Raw genomic sequence first — 19,945 nt, forward strand, 5'->3', positions numbered from 1 at the left:
CTCGTGACCCCAGTCCACTGGACCTCTGACTCCGTAGGCTTAGTCTGCATTCTCATGTTCTCTGAGTCCTTGTTCAGCAGCTGCTCCTCCGCTGGCTCTGGACCTTTCCAGTTCTTAATGGCAGGAGCAAGAGTGGCCCGTTGTATGGCATGTATTCCCAGGGGTTGTTCAAAGTTTGAATGATTCACACGCATGGGTGGGCAACTGCAGTCAGTCCATGGTGGGCCAATTGTGCCACTGTTTCTGTGTGTCATGATAGATCCCAACTGAGCGGTGGCAGCCGGCCTAAGGGCCGGCGTGCAACAGTGCTCACGGCCGCATGGCTCCCCATGTGGGAGCCTACGAGGCAGGAAGCTAGCCAGCTGGAAGACCAGCGCTCCCCGCCCGAGGCTCCCCATGCGCTGGGGGCCCTCCCTTCGGGAGCCTCTCAGATGTCCATTTTTGGATTGGGTATTTAAATGTGGGGGCCTGATTTTTTTCAGTTCTTTATATGTTACAGATATTAGTCCTTTGTCCGAGAAACAGCTGGCAAAAATTTTTTCCCACCCTGTGGGGTGCCTTTTCATTCTGTTGGTGATTTCATTTGCTATGCAAAAGCTTTTTAATGAGATCCCAATTGTTGATTCTCTGTGATATTTCCAGTGCAGTCAGGGTTTTATTCATGAAGCCTTTGCCTACACCAGTGCCTTAAAGAGTTCTACCAATTCTGTCTTCCATTAGATTTAATGTTTCTGTTTTAATATTTAGATCTTTGATCCATTTCAATTTAAGTTTAATGCATGGTGAAAGAAAGGGGTCTAGTTTTAATCTTCAGTATATGGAAAGTTAGCTTTCCCAGCACTATTTATTAAAGAGGCTGTCTTTTTTCCAGTGAATGTATTTGGCTCCTTTGTCAAAGATAAGTTGGCTGAGTATGTCTGGAGTTATTTCTGCATCTTCTAATCTGTTCCATTGATCCTCGGTCTGTTTTTTTTTTTGCCAGTACTGTGCTGTTTTTATCATAGTATAAGCTAGGTATATTATAATTGAACACATAGTGCGAATATTAAATGTATGTTTGACATATTAGAAAACAATAACAATTTAGTAATTCTTGTGTAAGAGAAGTAGATAATAATATACTTACTCATAAATCTGTATATTAGGAATTATGCTGAATTAATGATATGGTGAATTGACTGGCAGAGTTTCTTGTAGTATATGTTAGTTCCCATCTTACTAGACTCCCTGAGTGCCTCCTCTTGCACTTTTTCTTCTGGGTTGGTTTGCTGTGGGGAGTGGGGAGAGGGCTTGGGACTGTGGGGCAGCTGTGTTGTGTGTGTGCGTGCACGTGCGTGCCTCGCATGGACAGGAGAGTTCTGTGTCATCGGTTTCATGGCTTTCTCTTGCGCTCTGTGACATTCTAGGTCATAGCTGATTTTGGTGGGAGGAATAGTCTTGTGAACTGTGTCTTGACATAGTTAAAGGAACAAGTTTGAGTTATTTTGGTCATGAAACCCTTCCGAAGAGGTTCTTACCAAGAATCTTGCTAGCTGGTTTAATTCTTGCTCTTTTCTGACCTGACTGAATCCTTAACTGCACCCATGTTAGGGGAGAAAATGAAGATGCTGGTCACAGCCAGAGCTTGGCAGCATTCTGGCATTTCTTTCTCATAGACCTTGAGTCTGTCTTGAACATTTGACCAAGGCCACTGGCTAAGAGATGTAGCCTGGATAATTAGCCCTTAATAAAACGGTACCTGGTGTTGGCTTTGGCTGGCTTTTTAACATGGACTCAAGCTTTGCAGTAAAGTAAAGCTAAGATGCTACAGAACCTTGGTTATGTTAATTTTGTGGTTTTACTTTCAGATGGTTAACCTAGTGGTTTCCTGATTTGTAGGAAAGAGTAGTGTGTAGTGTCAGGTATGAGTTGGAATTATTGCTGATTCTGTCTTCCACTGTGGAATTAGAAAAGCCTGGTTTGATGTGGGCCTCAATTCCTTCACGTCTGCAGCATGAAGGGTTAGATGGATGAACTAGAATGGTCTGCTGAGTTTGTAGGCGGCAGGGAAACTGGGACTTGATATGCCCAGTTGTAGGCTTGCTAAGTGTCACTTTCAGTTGTACTCATGCTGCAAAGATCACTTGACTGTTCGGGGATTGCTTAATTGGCATTTAAAAATGAACACTACTGTTAGAGTAATTAAATATGTAATTGGTTTTTTTGTCTTCTGTTTGGCAACTTGGGAGAAGTTGTATGTACCAGCGGCCTAGGTTAGGTTTGCTATCAGTGATTGATCGATTCATTGATTGTAGTATTGGGCTTTGAACGCAGGGCCACACACTGAGCTACATCCCTGGCCTTTTTATTTCTGTTTTTTAGTTGGATACAGGGTCTTGCTAAATTGCTAAGGAGGAAACCTAACTCATGATCCTTCTGCGTCAGCCTCCCAAAGTGCTGTTGTCACCAGTGTGTGCCTAAGGTGTGTTTTCTCTTGTAGAGTATGAGTTCACATCTGGTTTTCTGTAAATTGAAAATGGACTTTGGCAAGTCCTTTACTTTGTTAGCATCTGTTTACTCATGACATAGTTCATTGTATGTATTTGAAAAACTAGCTTAATGATTTAGTCACCATGGGTTATGATCCTAAGAGAAGGAGCTGGGAGTGTGGCCCAGTGGTAGAGCCTTGCGTAGCCTGTGTGAGGCCTTGGATTGGATCCCTGGTACTGAAAAAACAACAACAAAGTTACAAGCATTCTGTGCCCGTTGTTTTCAAACTGCTCCTGCTCCAAAGTGACGTCCAAAGTCCATGGCAGGGAGGAGTAAGTACTGGACAAGTGTTGGAATTTACTGCTGATTTGTGTTCTAGGAACAGTAAGCAGGGTGTATGGAATTGACCTTTTGAGGAATTACTTAAAATTATAATTATTATGTTACAGTCACTAAAGGAACTTGAATTAATGTTTTAAATGCTTTACTACTTTCACTCAAGCTTTCTTTTCAGTTTGATTCTGAGGCTGGGTAATTCTTAAGTATAATATACTTTTTTTTTGGTTTTTGTTTGTTTGTTTGCTTGTTTGTTTTGGTACCGGGAATCAAACTCAGGACCCTGAGCTTGCCAGGCAGGCGCTGAGCCACTGAGCTCTATCCCCGGCCCCTATAATGCACTTTTTATTGGTACCACTTATTTTATAAAATACGGGCTTTCACTGTGGTATTTTTGTCCATACATAAAACATTTTTGGGTCCTGCTCATCCCCACCCCCGGTCCCTTCCCCGTATCCCCTTTCTCTTGTCTGTGTGGGGTTTAAACATGTTTTTCCTGATCAAGTCTGTTCAGTCGCACAGTGTGTTTACTACCTCATGCCGCTGTAGAGTTCCTGTTTTAGATTATGAGTAGGGGAGTGCTTAGAAAAGTCACGCGGTCCTGCCAGTTCCCGAGGAGGGTGGCTGCGCTCTCCTGTCAGGGAAATGGCTGGCTGAATGTCTCCTGCTGTGAGGCCACACCGCAGGTCCTTGCTGGATTCCTGCAGAGGGAGGCTTCAGGGCTGCTCACGTTTGTTTCTCTTTGCTTTCCCCAAGGACTGGAATACTTTTCTGCTGCGGTTTAATGACTTGGACTTCTGCGTATCAGAAAATGAAACATTAAAGCATCTCTCAAACGACAGCACGGCCTCAGAGAGCACAGTGACCAGTGGGCAGGCCAGAGTGTCCACCCAGTCCCCCCAGGCCATGGAGGACTCTGGCCCAGTTAACATCTCAGTTGTAATCACCCTCACCCTGGACCCCCTCAAACCCTTTGGCGGCTTCTCCCGCAACGTCACCCATCTGTATTCGACCATTTTGGGACATCAGATTGGACTTTCAGGTGAGCGAGTGTTGGCCCCTTTCCTTTCAGAATCCTGAACCACCAGCTAAGAATAGCGTATGGGCAGTCTTGCTTTGTGCTTTCCTCATGTGTGTGTCTTATGTTGAGCTCGAACTGTGTGAAGTTTAGAAGGAACCCCTGGGATGTCTTCACTTAGTAAAGTGTCTGCCGTGCAGGAGTCTCGCTATGCACCCATAAGAGTGGGAAAGTGACGGGGCTGGGACGGAGCTCAGTGGTAGAGCGTTCACCTGGTGTGTGAGGCCCTGGCTTCCATCCCCAGCACCACCAAAGAAAGAGAGAAACTGGAAAGCTGCTAGGCCTCTTTCTAGCTTTAATATTTGAACAACACAGGGTTTTTTTTTCTTGAGACAAGGTCTTGTTACATGTTTCAGGCTGGCCTTGAACTCACTGTGTAGCTCAGGTTGGCCTCAAACACATGGTGATTCTCCTGCCTCAGCCTCCCAAGTGCTGGGGTTATAGGCATGCGCCACCATGCCCAGTTTGAATTACACAGATCCACTTATACTTGGATTTTTTTTTTTTTTTTTTTTGAGAATTTGTGCTAATTCAAAAAAACTTGCAGATAAGCTTGTAGCCTAGAAATATTGAAAAAAATCAGTAAGAAGTATTTTGTGAATGCATAAGATATATGGAGCTGGTCATGGTGGTGCATGCCTGTAATCCCAGTACTCAGGAGGCTGAGGCAGGAGGATCGTTGCCAGTTCAAGACCAGCCTGGGCTACAAAGTGAGCTCAAGGCCAGCCTGAACTGCGTAGTGAGACCCTGTCTCAAAAAGACAAAGAAAAAGATACGTGTGAATTGTGTTTTAATCATTTACTACCTTAAAGTATGCACACTGCGTTTCAGAAAGTTAGGATTTTTTAGAGCCTAACACATAAACAGACTGTACATGGCACTGTTCACCATGGAAAGAAATGTAAGCAAATGTAAAGGGGTGGTGGTACTGGGTCATAACTGTGTGAAATTGGCTCTGGTCATGCTATCCTCCTGTAATAGTTCATAGCCATCTTATGCTGTTGCTGCTGGGAGCTCAGGTGTTATGAGTATCAAAATGCCACAAAAATAACAGTTGAACAACACAGTTGAATTGCAGTAAAAAGGGACCCGATTCTCTGGATTTCTTCTGTGTGCCATGCCGGTAACATGCAAAATGTTTTATGGACTGTTGATCTTACTATTAAGATTTCTAGCCAGCTGCAGGTCAGATTTTTGGGAAGTCAACAATTCTAGTTGTATTTAAGGCTACATCCTAACCCTAACATTGTTGAAGGGCCAACTGTGTTTACACCTGTCATTTTTACTCAGATTTATCCTGTTGGAATTTTTGGTACTTAACTAGAAATACACATATTGCCTTAGTTGTCATCGTGTTGTCTGAACATCTGCCCCTCTCCCCAGTCCATTTCAGGGGATGAAATCCAGGGTCTCAGGTCTGCAGGGTAGTGCTCTCCCACAAAGGGGAGTGTCCTTCCATGCCTGCATGATATTTTTAACACTCACCATTAGTTCACCACTATATTAGAAGAAAAAGCCTAGGATCTGGTCTCTCCCCATGGAATTCTGGCATTTTAGAAAAGACCAAAACAACATGAGTTAACAGTGAGTTCCTGGCATGAAGGCAGTGCTATTTAAGTGCCTATTTAATAGGAAAAGTAGAAACTTACAAAACATGGATCACTGTCCTTTGGCCAGTGCCTCACTCATGACAGACTGGGTGATTCAGGAGGACAGGGAAGTTGTGGAAGCTGGAAACATCAGGAAAGGTTTCACATGAGTGGCCTGGCCCTCAAAGAGTTCCCTTCGCAAAGCTGTTAAAGGAATTTGTGAGTGCCGGCCCCTCTGTCTCCAAGTGACTCCCGGAGGAAAAGCCATCTCTGTGGTGTCAAGGTGCAGTGACCTCTGAGTTTTGCATGGAGCAAATAGTTTGGCCTTGGAACCCCTTGGGTGTAGTTTAGGCTTCATCACACATTGGTCCCCTGACCTTTCTTAAGTCTGTTAAGACATTCAGATCCTCAGGTTGTACTTGCATCAAAGGGGAACTGTGGCCTTCTGTGGTCACATTCATGGAATAATGGTAACTTTTAAGTGAAGTGGTACATATAAAAGCAGACTGGAGATGATGAGAGGGCTGTGCAGGTGCTGAAACTGGTGCTGCTCCCCAGCCCAGGCTTCCCAGCAGGGTGCCGCCTGCTGTCCGTTGGCCACCTTGGGACTCCACTGTGTCGAGCTGGCCTCATAGTTGGCATCAGGATGTGGCAGCCTCACAGGTGATTGGCGTTGGGATTCATTTGAATTCCAGAGAATGATAAGGAACTCTGGCCTGTATTTACTAAAAATCTAATTTCTCCTGTCACAGGCAGGGAAGCCCACGAGGAAATAAACATCACCTTTACCTTCCCCACGGCTTGGAGCTCGGATGACTGTGCTCTTCATGGCCATTGTGAGCAGGTGGTGTTCACAACCTGCATGACCCTCACGGCCACCCCTGATGTCTTCCCTGTCACTGTGTAAGTGTCTGCTGCACCCATCTGCCAGGAGTGGACCAGCCAGGAAATTCCCGGCATGACCTGCACTGTGCTACATTCTAGAGTGGCCTGTGATTGGACCCTTGTAAAAAAGGGTTCTGTACAGTTTAATTTGCAATTCTAATGGTAGAACTTCCGCACACAAATATCAGAAAGCTAGTGTTTCCACCTGGTGGCAAAATCCTGCCGCTGTTGTATGTAGGCTGACTTTCCTCCAAGAACAGAAGAAATGTGAGATGGAAAAAGGAAAAAAAGAGCTGTGATCTCCAGCCAGAGTGACCCATAACAAGGCTACTTAAACGTAAAGTTTTTGTTCATTTTCATTTTCCAGAGTTAGTTTTTAACTAACTCAGAGTATGAATTGAACCTTGTTTTCCATTAAACAAATCCTTTTTTTTTGAACAGTCAGTGTTGATCAGTTTACCCCTCCTTTCTCTGTGGAGGACATAGTATATGCGAGATGTAGTCTACTTAGCAAAGTTCTGTGGGGAATCTTTAAAAGAATTACGCTGAAATCCTGGTGCTTATCTACTTAGACAGTTAGAGGTTTGTAGGATGAGATAAGTTAAACATTATTTGGAGTTACAGTAGCTGATGCAGAAGTTCATATGTAAAGCATCCATTTGTAACTAGGAATTTAGGTAATTTGAAAAATTGACCTAAAAGAAACAGAGCCCTCTTTGGCTGCATTGTATGTGAGAGGACCATGGGTTGAGTTTTGAAGGCAAAAATCCAACATCCAGCACCCAAACTCCTCAATGTCAGAGACCTATATCTTTTTTCTTCTTTGTGTTTTATTAACAACAACCCAAAAACCTCAAACTCAAAGTATAATGGTATTTATTCTAGACAACACAGTGTTGTTGGAAATGTCGTATTCTCCTTTGTACACCTGTTGCTTGGTTCGCTGTCCCTACCCTGGGGGGTCCCATGGGGATGTGTCAGGTCACTGAGCACTCGTTTCCCCCTCTTCCTCTGCAGACAGCCTCCACACTGTGTTCCTGACACGTACAGCAACGCCACGCTCTGGTACAAGATCTTCACGACTGCCCGTGATGCCAACACGAAATACGCGCAAGACTACAATCCTTTCTGGTGTTACAAGGGGGCCATTGGAAAAGTCTATCATGCTTTAAACCCCAAGCTTACAGTTATTGTTCCAGACGTAAGTAGGAACAGTTGTGTGTGTGTGCATGCAGGCCCTGTGTGCCTCCCTGGCTTAGCCGCCTCCCTGTCCCTGTAGGCTCTGGCTGGGCCTGGGTGACCAAGTGCAGTGGTGGAAACTTGGAAAACAGGCCACCCTTTTAAAGCATTAAGGAAAATCTGGTTCTTTATTTTCTGTTTTCTTTAGCATCAGTTATTTCTTGAGCAGCTGCTCTGTCTAACCCATAGAGTTTACGAGAAGTCTTCCTCCCATAGCAGAATCCTGGATAGTGTGAATGGTGCTGCGTGGAGCTTGAGAGGTTGAAGTGAGTCTAGCAGGAGGTGAATCTCTGACTAGAGAGGGCAGCCTGCCTGGGTGTGACCTCGAGAAGGGAGGACCACTCTTGGGCACTGCTGTCCCAGCTCGGCTTCCCGCTTCGATGGGCACCCGCGCTGCACAGGTGGCACTGATGAGTTCTCAGTGCCTTTCCTTCCTTCTGTCACTGTCAGGTAGATTTCTCCTCTTTCAGTCTGGCCCTGTCCCTTTTCTGTGGTTCCTTTATGTGAGGCTGTGGAAGCCATGGGTCACAACTCAGGAGTGGCAGCGGGATGGGCCTGGACGGCGGGTGGGCTTCCAGAAGCCCTGCCTCGCCAGCTCTGCTCGTGTTGGGGCTGCAGGTACTTTTGTGCCAGGTGTGTTCGGAGACTGTCTGCTGTGCTCTGTGTAAATGAGAGAGAACCCAAGGCCACATCACGGGGACTGCAGCAGGCCTGGTGATTGGCTGCATGTCAGAGAGGAAGGAGTCCAACCTGACTTCCACATCTTCAGCCAGGGACTTAGAGAAATGGGGAGAGGGCTGGGGGATGGAAGCTGCCCTGAGGCAGGGGTGGTGGGAGTGGCAGGGGAGGGAGTGGTGTGAGTGTAGTTGCCAGCCTTCAACCTGGAGACGAGGACTCGTCCAGGGAGGAGCAGGGGTTAAAAGTGAGTCTCTGCAGCCTTTGTACGACGGGTACTTGGGTGGTGAGGCTTGGCAGTGTGGGCCCGAGGAAGCCAGATAGATGGGTTACTCATGGAGGTCATAAGGAACACCACGTCTTCACTTAATGAGAGCCAGCTATTACAGTTTGGAGACAAAAGGAGAGACTTCCTGTTCCAGCTCAGGCAAGTTGATTAGGTGTAGAGGTTGGGAATGCTGTCTCCAGAAAGCCAGCGTTGAAACCATTCAGTGACTCAGTTGCAGATGCTTCTGTTTTTCTTTTTTATTTAGGATGACCGTTCATTAATAAATTTGCACCTCATGCACACCAGTTACTTCCTCTTTGTGATGGTGATAACAATGTTTTGCTATGCTGTGATCAAAGGCAGACCCAGCAAACTGCGTCAGAGCAATCCTGAATTTTGCCCTGAGAAGGTGAGCAGTGGACAGTCCTGGTCCTGTGTTTGCTAGAGGTCTCAGCGTACAGATATCTCAGTCAGTCCTTACCTTGACCCCGAAGGAATCAGTTCCTGGCTTGTCACTGGAAACCGTCCTTAGCCTGTATTATGGTGGTGGGTTTTCAACCTCATACTTGTCTACATCAGTTATTCCGAATTGTCCATTGCAAATTGCTCACCCTGGTTAGGCTGCCTTCCCTGTATATCTCTTAGGGAGAGACTCACCTTAACAGTGCTGCTAATCAGGGTTCAAAAAGTCAATTTTATCTCAGCATAGGAGTTCCACAGATTGGCTCCTTCCTGGAGAAGACTTCAGATTTCTGTTCATTTCTTTCTAGACTGAATTGTTTTCTTAGGGGTGTAGGACTCCCCTGCCTGGTGGATGTAGTCCCTCAGTCTGGCCAGGCCTTTGGGAAGGGTCCCCCTGGGGCTGAATTCCCCAGGCTTTCTGTGTGACTGGATTGCCTGTCTTGGTTTCCTCTAGGTGGCTTTGGCTGATGCCTAATCTCACACCTCCTTGTCTTTGGAGAGAGACTGAAAGAACCATCATCATTGCCTGCGGACCCCAGCCAGGGCCTGGCCACTCCAAACACATGATCTTGCAGTGTTGGGTTACTCCAGCCAAAGACATTTCAAGTGCCTGTAACTGATTTGTACATATTTATAAAAATCTATTCAGAAATTGGTCCAATGATGCACGTGCTTTGCACTGGGTGCAGCCAGAACCCTTCGACCTCACCCCTGGACCTGGGAGACTTCTGTGTAACACTAGAGGGGACTTGAGGATCTTGCATCACGGAGCAGGTCGTGTCTTCACCAGGGTTGCGGTGTGCTTCCTCGCTGGTGGGGTTGAGGTTTGCTTCCGTTCTTGTTTCAGCCTGATATGTACAAGATGTTTGAAACAGTCTGCACCTTTGATATGATACTGCATTTCCAAAGCCACCAATCCATTTTGTGGATTTTATTGTGTCTGTGGCTTAATAATCACAGTAACAACAACAATACCCTATTCTTCATTTTGCTTGCAAGGAAACATCCCTAAGTGTTTTTTTTTTTTTTTTTTTTTTGAAGAAAAATTAAAATAGTCACATTTTAATACTGTCTAGTTAGGACAGACTTGTGCTTTCCTCCAGAGTAAAAAGTTAAATATTTAAAAGTCAACTAGATGGTAAAGATCTTAAGTTTCATTTTCCATGATGGTGAGGAACCCAGTCTTGTTTGAGTTGGCACAGAATGTTCTCCCCGCACCCCGCCCCCTATTATAAAAGTTAAAGCAGCTCCCTCACTCCCAAGGGCCTAGACATCAGGCCATGGGTCTGGGGTGGAATCGCAGTTAGCTGTCCTATTCCTGGCATGCACATGGCAGTGTGGAAAGAAAGGATGACAACGTGGTTTAGTAGTCATGAAAGGGTTTCTTTCTTTTTTTGAAAAGGAGATAAACTTTCTTTTTTTAAAAAAAACAAAACATTTTCCCTGGATTTTTATGCAGTGAACATCTTCAAAGGAAGATGGCATCTACTAGATCTATCACATGATGAACACAGTGCCTGTAAAATTTGAAGGAATGAAATTCTGATTGGCTGTTTCGTGTGTGTGTGTGTGTGTGTGTGTGTGTGTGTGGTGCTGGGGATTGAACTGAGGGCCTTGAACATACTAGGTAAGTGTTCTACCACTAAGCTATCTCCCCAGCCCCCGATTTACTGTTTATCAAGGACAACCAAAAGAATTTTTCTTAGAACATTTTGATCATCTAGCTCCTTGGTCCTTTTGCCCTCTTCATTCTCTTTCATTTTTAGAAGCTCGAACATTATCTATTCCAGTCCTTTCTTGTTACTTGTTTTTGTTGACAACTCTTTGCCTTAATAAGTCATGTCGTCAGTGGTGTCTGTGTTCTCCCACACAGCTTTAGAGCAGGAGGGCAATTAAGACCTTGGACGTGACTGTCAGCACTGTAGCTCTGTTTCTGTCTGCTTAAATTAGAAGGAGTTCCTGTAGTCTGAAATTTGTTGACCTGGAACATTCTATCCCAGGCATTCTTGAAAGGAAAAGTTGTGGGCTTTATTGAAGATTGTTAAAATAATCGCCATAGTAACTTGATATGTTAGTACTCCATTTTTTCCTCAGTACATTTCAAGTGCAGTGATCATACTTGTCTAACCAGTTTTTTGTTTCTGATTCTTTTTGGTATGATATGATTGCTTACATGAGGCATGGCTAACATTTTATTTTAGTTTTCTCTTTAGAGACTTTGAAACCCTTATGAGACATGATTTAGAAAGAGCCATTTGGCTTGGCCTTTAGAAGTGTCAATATCCTTAGGACTATCAGACTTTAGATCAAGCTGCTACTGACTTAGTAAAGTCCCAGTAAAGTGGAGTTATAGGGATAGGCTCATAATTAGCAGAGTAATACAACAGGCTAAAAGACAAGTTAAAAAATCAGTTTCATTGGTTTGTTCAGTCCAGCTCATTGCAAATCTTAATTGCCCTTGTTTTAATGACAGGGAATGGCTGGAATCTGTAGCCAAGGGAGAAACACTGTTAGGCATGAGGATGTGCCAAAAGTGCCAGATCAGTATGACTTGTCCTGCGGCCAGGACACACAAGTTAAAACCCAGCACTCACTGTAGCAGGTCATTCTCAGAGATCTTGCAGGAACGCAGAGCTGAGCAGGTGTGTGAAGGAGGGCGGGGAGTGGGGAGGCCACGGCTCTAGAAGAGGCTGCCACAGAAGCCCAGGAGAGGCAGGGCGCCTTGTTACTGCTGGGCCGCGTGTGCGGGCCCAGTCCGTGGCTGTGCCTCCCCATGGACCTCAGAACGGGGGAGTGTTCTGGAGGGGGCCAGGCTGCCCTTCAGGGGTGGCCCCACCGCGCACAGGCTCATCCTCAGGCACCTTGGACTGGAGGGCCAGTGAAAGGTCAGTGACTTCCTATTAAAACGGTTGTTTCAGATCATATTGATCTCTTTCCTTTTTCCTTTTGTCCTTTCACTGTATGACTTGAATCAGTTTTGATTCTATTTGTAAGTTTCTCGCATTGTTAGGAACCTGCCGTTCAGTTGCATTTTCTTGGGCAGTGTGTAGGGATTCAGTGTTCTGGTTTTTCAACCCTCCTGCAGGCACTGTGGGGTTACGAGGGCCAGCGGATGCATTCCACTTACCTTGCTGCATGATGGTAGCCGATCTGTTATGGCATCCACTCCCTGATTAATTTCTGTGTTTGGAATATGTGCATATGTGCTTTAGAGAATAAAACATCAGGATTTATTTGCTGTGTCTTCTTTTCCACTAGTCTGATGGGTGTGTGGGTTTTTGTGTGTGTTTCTGTACGTTTTTGTGGGTTTTGTTTTGTTTTACGGTACTGGGGATCGAACCCAGGGCCTTCACACTGAGCTACATCCTCACTCTTTTTGTCTTTTAAGACAAGGTCTCACTAAGTTGCTAAGTTGCCCAGGTAGGCTAGCACTTGGGGTCCTTCTGCCTCCGCCTCCAAGGGTGCTGGGATTACAGGTGTGTGCCACCATATCTGGCTTGATGGGTGTTTTGTACGGAAAGAACATATGCAGTAAGCAGTTGAGGGCCTGTTGTAGCTTTTTTCCCCTGAAGTATCGCCTGGTGTTGGGATGAGGCTTGGCAATGTGTAATGCTAAGGTGGCCTCACCAAGACCTAGGTCTTCTCCCTGAAAGCACAGAGCCTTTTGTGGTTAATAAAACCAACAGATGCTCACGACCAGACCCATACCCTGCCAGAAGGCTTAGGCGTGAAACACACAGCGGGACAGGGAGCGCTGACTCGGCACAGCATTTTAAAGACACCTGTGGGCACCGCTGACGTTGGCCATGACATACAGCAGCCTCCACAGCTTCTGCTGCTCAAAGGAGAGCGCGTTTACAAAGCACATTCCTCCCTTTTTCACGGGACAGAGGTGTCTGTCCCTTCCCTCACCCCAGTAGGTGCCAGGGGCATGAAGTTGGTGCAAGGCCTGGGTGTAGCAGGCTGGGACCTCCTCGGGCCCTTTGTTCGGCTTTGGTACCTCGTCCTCCCTGGTCTGCTGGCTGTGCCCTCACTTGTCCGCTTGTCTTTGAGTGTGCGGGTTTGCGTCCATCATAGCACAGACTAAGCCTGTAAGAGCTTGCATTTCCCTTTTGCGTCACACAGCCTGTGTAAGATCTCACAGGACGGTGTTCTCCAGTTAAAGGCTTCACTTGCAAAGCAGTTCCTTTTCCTGCTGGGCTTTCCCACAGACTGACTGGGACTTGAGAGCTGTGGAACGAATGCGCTGCGCGGTCCATCAGGAGCACTGTGAGCTTAGTTGCTGCCTCAAAGACTCTGCCTATTTGTAGAGCCCACCTTTTCACCGTGGAGCACCCAGACTTCCGCTGTGCTGGTGGGTGATCTTGAATGGGTGAGAGTGGCTTGCAGATTGCAAGAACAGATGGCAGTTAGCTGTGCCACAGGCAGGGGAAAGGGCAAGCTTGGTTTGGCTTTCGCTATCCAGTCTCTTTCTGTCAAGTGGTTTTGCTTCTTCAGTAGCAAATATTTCCTGGGTTTCTCTTCTGTGCCAGTCAGGGTTGCAGGGGCTGGAGACTAGAAGTTCACAGATGAAGTGCTTGTCTTCTTGGCCCTTACCTTCCAGGGAGGGCGGCCGCCGTGAGCATATATATAAGTGGTCTAGTGGCAGATGTGCTGGGGAAGATGACCAGCACTCAGTTGGAGAGGTCCCGGGGCATCCTGGGAGGGATGAGTTGGTTCAGAGGGAGGCTCTGCATGTGGTCCTGGTGCTCGGGGCCTCTGGCTCATCGCTGGATGGAAGGAGGGGGGCCTCAGGGCTTACCCCTCACTCCAGGACCAGATCCTGCACACTGCAGCCACAGTGGCCCTGGAGCATGTGTGTGCCAGAGGCCAGGCAGGGAGCTGCTCTGTCACTGGTCCAGAAAAGACTGGAGTTCTTGGCCCTGAAGCACAGCACGGTGGGTGGGAGCCCAGGCAGGCGCTGACTCTTCCATGCGTGCTGTGTTGGGCAGCTGAAGTGGCCTAGCCCTCCTGTGCCTCTGGAAAACCAGAACTAAGGTGCCCTTGTGCCGTGGTGTCTCAGGCACTCATCGAGTTTATGAGAAGCCCCTAGAGGATGTTTATGTGTATGAGGTGTGGTCAAAACATGGCGACTGTTTATATTTTAAAGAATTTACTACAGTGAACACAGCCGTAATACCTCTCACAATCGTCTCCCTCACTTCAGACACTTCTCCCATTGTTCTTGCCACTTTCTGAGGCAGTTCCGGAAGTCCGCTTTCTGAGGGTCTTTAGTTGTACTGTCTGGCTGCCTCAGTATCCCGAATTGATTAGAAACATTTCCCTTTTGCGGTCATTTTGACTTGGGAAGGGCCAGAAGTCATCCAGTGAATAGTGTAGATGAGAACACACTGATGTTTTTATGGGCCTGCCTTTCCATGGGATGGCACTGAGCAGCAGCATTCACTGCGTTTTTGATCACACATGTAAAGGCACACGAAGAGGACTTCCGGACCTGCTTCAGAGTGGTATGAATGATAAGTGGGTTCAGAGGGAGGGGAAGATTTTGAGGAGGATTGATGGCAATGTATCTTGTAGTGTAATTAAACAGAGTACTTCTTTTTCTTTTTTTGAGACAGGGTTTCACTATGTCATCCAGGTTGGCCTGGACTTGTGATCCTCCTGCCTCAGCCTCCCATGTGCTGGGATTACAGGTGTGCACCACAACTCCCGGCTAGAGTACTTCTTGATCACATCTTGTACATGGCGATTTGTCCTTCACATGGGACTGGTTTCCATGCCTTGTCTTTGTAGAAACTGGATAATCCTCCTCTGATGCCCAAAGTGCACCTTTCCGGCACACTGGGCCCTGCAGTGGCTGCTGCCTGGAACAGGACGCTCCCTTCCTTCCTGGCCGCCGTGCTGTCCTGTTCCAGCACTGCCTGGGGCTACTACTGCTGGGCAGCTGCCACTATCCTTGGGCACACTTGGGCATCAGGGACGCTTAGCCTACTCGGGCACACTCAGCTTAACCTAACCAGTCCCAAACCCCTCTTTTGAAAACTTTTATTATCCTACAAAGGGTCTACCAAATGATAACCATGTGCTTGGGACAGCCACCGTGAGTGGGACAGCGCTACATGTGGGTAAGTTTTGCAAGAAAACAAAGTATATACACTTCCCCCAGCTTAATTGCACTCCTGGGAAATACAGTGTTTGTTTAAAATGTGCAAAAAATAGTTTGTTGCAGGCTCAAATGATCATAAATACTTTTCATCTCTGTGAATGTTGGATAAATTCTGAAGCCACGTCAAATACATGATGAATCTTTGCATGGTGATATGTCCATTCCAGGACGGGCCACTCATGATGACTAGAAAGTTCTCACATTTCCAGCATGTCTCCTAAGGGGTGGTGTCAGCCTGTTGAAAACCAAGCCTCCAGCATTCTGCCCAAGACCAAAGTTTCCTGATTGCCTCAGGTTTTAACATCCAGACTATCCCAGGCCCTTAGGGCTGCTGTCATTTGCTGACGCCTACAGGCCACCATCCACCAGCTTGTGCTGGACACCTTTACTTTACTGTGCTTGGCTGGTCCACATCTCAAGATGATGCTGGGGTCTGAGGAGGTTCTGTCCTGACTCTGCCTCTGTAGGAGGGGAGCAGGTTGGGTCCACGAGGACAGCCCTGCTCCAGTGTTGTCCCTCTGGGACTCTAGGAGGCCCAGGTTCTACCCAGGAAGGCACAAGCTAAGAGACAAGCAGCATGCTTACCCACACACCTTTTTCTGTATCACAGACACGCAGGGCAGTGTCGTGGGAAATGGAGGAGGGGGATTAATGTTACCCACGGTGATGGCTTAGACCTAAAACACCCCCCAAAGTCTTGTGTGTGGGGAAGGTGATTGGATCATGATGTGCTATACTCATCAGTGGATTTACCCACTGACATGTTTGGAGCTGAATGGGCTGTCAGGAGGAGCCTGGCTGGAGGTGGTCACTGGGGGGTGCTTTCTTACCCCTGGCTTCTCCTCTCTGCTTCCTGTCTCTGTGATGTGAGCAGCTTTTCTCTACCCTGGCCCTTTTACCACGCTATCTCTGCCTTGGAGCCCAGGGACCATGGACTGAAACCGTAAGCCAAAAGAAACTCTCCTTTAAGTTGTGGGTGAGAAAGTAATTAAGTCAGCTGCTGTCATGCACATTTTTGCCATACCCAGGTAGATCCTGGTCCATAAAAATCTTCTACCCATAGTTGGTGGTGCAGCAGAAACGTGCTGTATGTTGGCCCAGGTGAGTGGCCCGTGTCAGGCGCTTTGTGAGGTGGCAGTGCTATGGACTGGGAACAAGAAGCTAAAAATGCACAGTGGAAAAGCAAGAGGCCAGGCAGACGTATGCAACGTCTAGACTGTGGGACGTATAACTTGTAGTGACAGCAGTGTTGCAGATTTTGGCCTGAGTTGGATTCCAGAAAAATGAGACACCACCTGGCACCCTACACCCTCACTGGGCCTGCTGGAATTGCCCCACATTTGGCTTGGGTGCACCTGCCTCTCTGGGCACCCTGAGACACCTGAGCCTCCACCTGATGGCTGAAGCTGCTTCTATGGACCCTGGAATATACATCAGGGGCCCAGGGCTGGTCCCCAACCAGCAGGAACCCATGCCAGGAACCTCAGAATCCAATGCCCCACATCTTTCCTGGGCTGCTACCCCCGCTTGGACAGTTGTCACAAATAGGAGTTATGGAGAGGGGTCCAAACCTCCACATAAACCCCGACTGTGAAGAGGGCTAAGAGGAAAGGGGCTTGTAAGGTTAAAGACTACAGGCCCTGGGAAGAAAACATTCTTCTGGTAGTTGGGCGTGATGGCACATGCCTGTAATCCCAGCATTTGGGAGGCTGAGGTGGGAGGACTGCCACGAGCTCAAGGCCAGCCTGGACTATATAGTGAGAACCTGTCTCCAAAATAACAAGAGTGACTCTAAATAAAAAAAAAAAAAAAAAAAAAAAAAAAAATCCTTTGGAAGTCTGTAGCAACACTTTTCTGTTTTCTAATTCTCCCTTTGTTAACCCAGTTTTTCCCTTTTGGTCCTGTATTGGTGCATTTTTTAGTTTTACTATTTTTGGGTCAGAGTTTGGAGTCTTATCACCAATTTTCCTTTGCCCTCTGTTATGGTTTGTGTCTAGATGGCCTCCCAAAGCCTCTTGTGGTCATAGGTGGGGCTTTTCAGAGATGGCTGGATCTAGGGTATGTGATACTGGGGTCACAGATGTGAGGCTGGGATTGATTCTTGGTGTGATTCTAGATTAAGGCTGCCCCACCCTGAGCTTGAGTGGTACCCACGAGAAAGGTGAGTAGCCTGAATAGGATATAAGGGACAGAAAGAGGGCTGCTGGTGTCACTTGCTGCTATCTTCGCTTGCTGCTGCTTTGCTACTCTGCTGCCTTCTGCTTGCCATACACTGTTTCTTCTCTTTGATGCCACCCTGCCTTTGAATCAGCCAATTACGGACTGAAACCTCTACAAACTGTGAGCTAAATAAACCTTTCCTCCTTAAACTTTGGGTGTCAGGCATTTTGTCTCAGCAACAAGATGTCCTCTTTTAATATTACTTTACCTAAACAGGTCCTGCTTTTATTCTCTTCTTTTCATGCTGTCTCTTTGAACTTTTCAGTTTTTTCTTCTTTTCTTCTAGTTTAATTTCCACTCATTATCCTTTCCCTGTTTTTTTCTGGTACGGTTAGCTAATACTACACGTTTCCCTTACTCCTTAATAGCACCTTTTTGATCAATCTTACCTCTCCACATCTTCCACTGCTGAATATTCCATAACTATTTTTTTTGTTTTCTTCATGCTTCCAAAACCATACCATTTACCCTTATGAATCTGTAGGTAGTTAACTATGGCTGAATATTATTCTATTGTGAAAGGGGTAAAAGTGCTCTACTGACAGGGCAGGGGGCACCACAATCACTGACTTGAAGTCATACTACAAAGCTACCATGATATAAAAACAACATGATACTGGCAAACAATAACAAAAACAAAAACCCAGACCTGAGGATTAATGGAATGGAACATAAGATGCAGAAACAACTCCAAGCACACTCAGCTATCTTATCTTTGACAAAGGGGCCCAACCCCTTCACTGGAAGAAAGACAGTCTCCTTATTTATTTATTTTGGTGTTGCTGGTAATTGAAGTCAGGACCTTACACTTGCCAGGCAGGCACCTGTGCCACTGAGCCAGATTCCTAGCCTGACAATCTCTTTCATCAATGGTCATGGGAAAACTGGCTTTTTCCATACCTAAGATTGAACCTAGACCCATATCTCCTATCATACACTAAACTAAAATTGAAATGGATCAAAGATCTAAGTATAAAAACTGAAATACTTAATATGATGGACGATAGAATAGGTAAAACTCTTGAAGACAAAGGTATAGGCAAAGACTTTATAAACAAAATTCTGACCACACAGGAAATAGTAAAAAGAACCAACAAATGGGATCTCTTAGCTATGTACGTATTTATTTGTTTACTTAGTGTTTTGAGATGGGTTTTGCTATGCTGGCCTTGAATTGACAGTGATCCTCCTGCCTCAGCCTCCTGAGTGCTGGGATTACAGGCATGCAACACCACATCCAGCGGGATCTCATCTTTTAAAAAGTTTTTACACATCAAAAGAAATCATCAACAGTAAAGAAACAAACACAAAATGGGGAAAAATTTTTGCCATCTATTCCTAGACAAAGGACTAATACCTAGAATATATAAAAACTTAAAAAGTCAGATCCCCCAAATTCAAAGGCCCAATCCAAAATGGGCATCTGAAATGAATAAACACTTCTCAGATGAAGTACAAACAGCAAATATACAAAAAGAAAAGCACATCATTGGCCATCCAAAAAAGCAAATTTAAATAATATTGAGATTTCCTCACTTCAGAAAGAATGGCTGTTATCAAGAGATCAACCAATGACAAAACAAAAAACCCCAAAAGCCCAATAACAAATGCTGGTGGGGCTGTGGGGAAAAGGAGTCCTTCTGCACTGTTGGTGGGAGTGTAGACTGGTGCAAGGACTGTGGAAATCAGTGTGGAGATTCCTCAAAAGCCTAAAACTAGAGGTTCTGTTGGACCCAGCTATTCCCCTTGTAGGCATCTTCCCGATATATTCCACAGGGAGGTATGCATACCCGTGTTTACAGCAACACAATTTAAAATAGCTAAGTTTTGGAAATAGGCCATATGCCCATCAATGGGTGAATGAATAAAGAAAATGTATTTATACACAATGGAGTACTACTGTGGCATAAAGGATACACTGGAGATATTTTTAGATATACATCTCCAGACCATAACCGTTATTTTTTATTTTTGTCTTTTTTGAGACAGGGTCTAACTATGCAGTTCAGGCTGGCCTTGAGCTCACTTTGTAGCCCAGGCTGGTCTTGAACTTTGCAACTATCCTCCTGCCTCAGCCTCCTGAGTGCTGGGATTACAGGCGTGCGCCACCACGCCCGCCCAGACCATAATCTTAAATGGAATAAGTCATATACACAAGTTTAAGTATCACACTGTTTCTCTTGTATGAGAAACCAAAAGTGTAAATAACCAGCACAATGGAGGACAGATGTTGGGAAGCAGGGAGAACTTACTCAGAGAGGAACGGGAGCAAGGGTGGCGTGGGGTCGGGACAGGAATGCGGGAAGGAAAAAACTGGAAACAGCATTTGTTAGTGGGGAAGAAGGGGTGAAGGGAAAGAAATGGGAAAGTAACAAGAATTGGGATATAGTATGTACAGGTACAAAGTCCCCATGATGAATGTGATCACTATGTATGGCAAACACGTACTAAGAAAAAATGAGGAAAATTTTCTCCTGGGAGTTCAAGTTTTTTCTTTTTTCTTTTTTTCTTTTTTTCTTTTTTCTTTTTTTTAATTTTAAAGAATAAAAGAAGGATAA

The 19,945-nt window shown here is 45.9% G+C and overlaps 1 protein-coding gene across 1 annotated transcript in view; it reads left to right on the forward strand.

The window, feature by feature from the left end:
* Tmem248 (transmembrane protein 248) overlaps positions 1-12,234 on the forward strand; it is a gene marked incomplete in the record, with an annotated part of 32,176 nt that extends 19,942 nt beyond the window's left edge. The window contains 5 exon segments of the mRNA XM_013520567.1: positions 3,562-3,847; positions 6,225-6,375; positions 7,375-7,558; positions 8,805-8,948; positions 9,456-12,234. Coding sequence (XP_013376021.1) covers positions 3,562-3,847; positions 6,225-6,375; positions 7,375-7,558; positions 8,805-8,948; positions 9,456-9,476 — 786 coding nt within the window.
* Between the last annotated feature and the right edge of the window lie 7,711 nt (positions 12,235-19,945).

This window comes from Chinchilla lanigera, unplaced genomic scaffold, assembly GCF_000276665.1.
Source record: "Chinchilla lanigera isolate Chin_1 unplaced genomic scaffold, ChiLan1.0 scaffold00055, whole genome shotgun sequence".
Taxonomy (NCBI): Eukaryota; Metazoa; Chordata; class Mammalia; order Rodentia; family Chinchillidae; genus Chinchilla; species Chinchilla lanigera.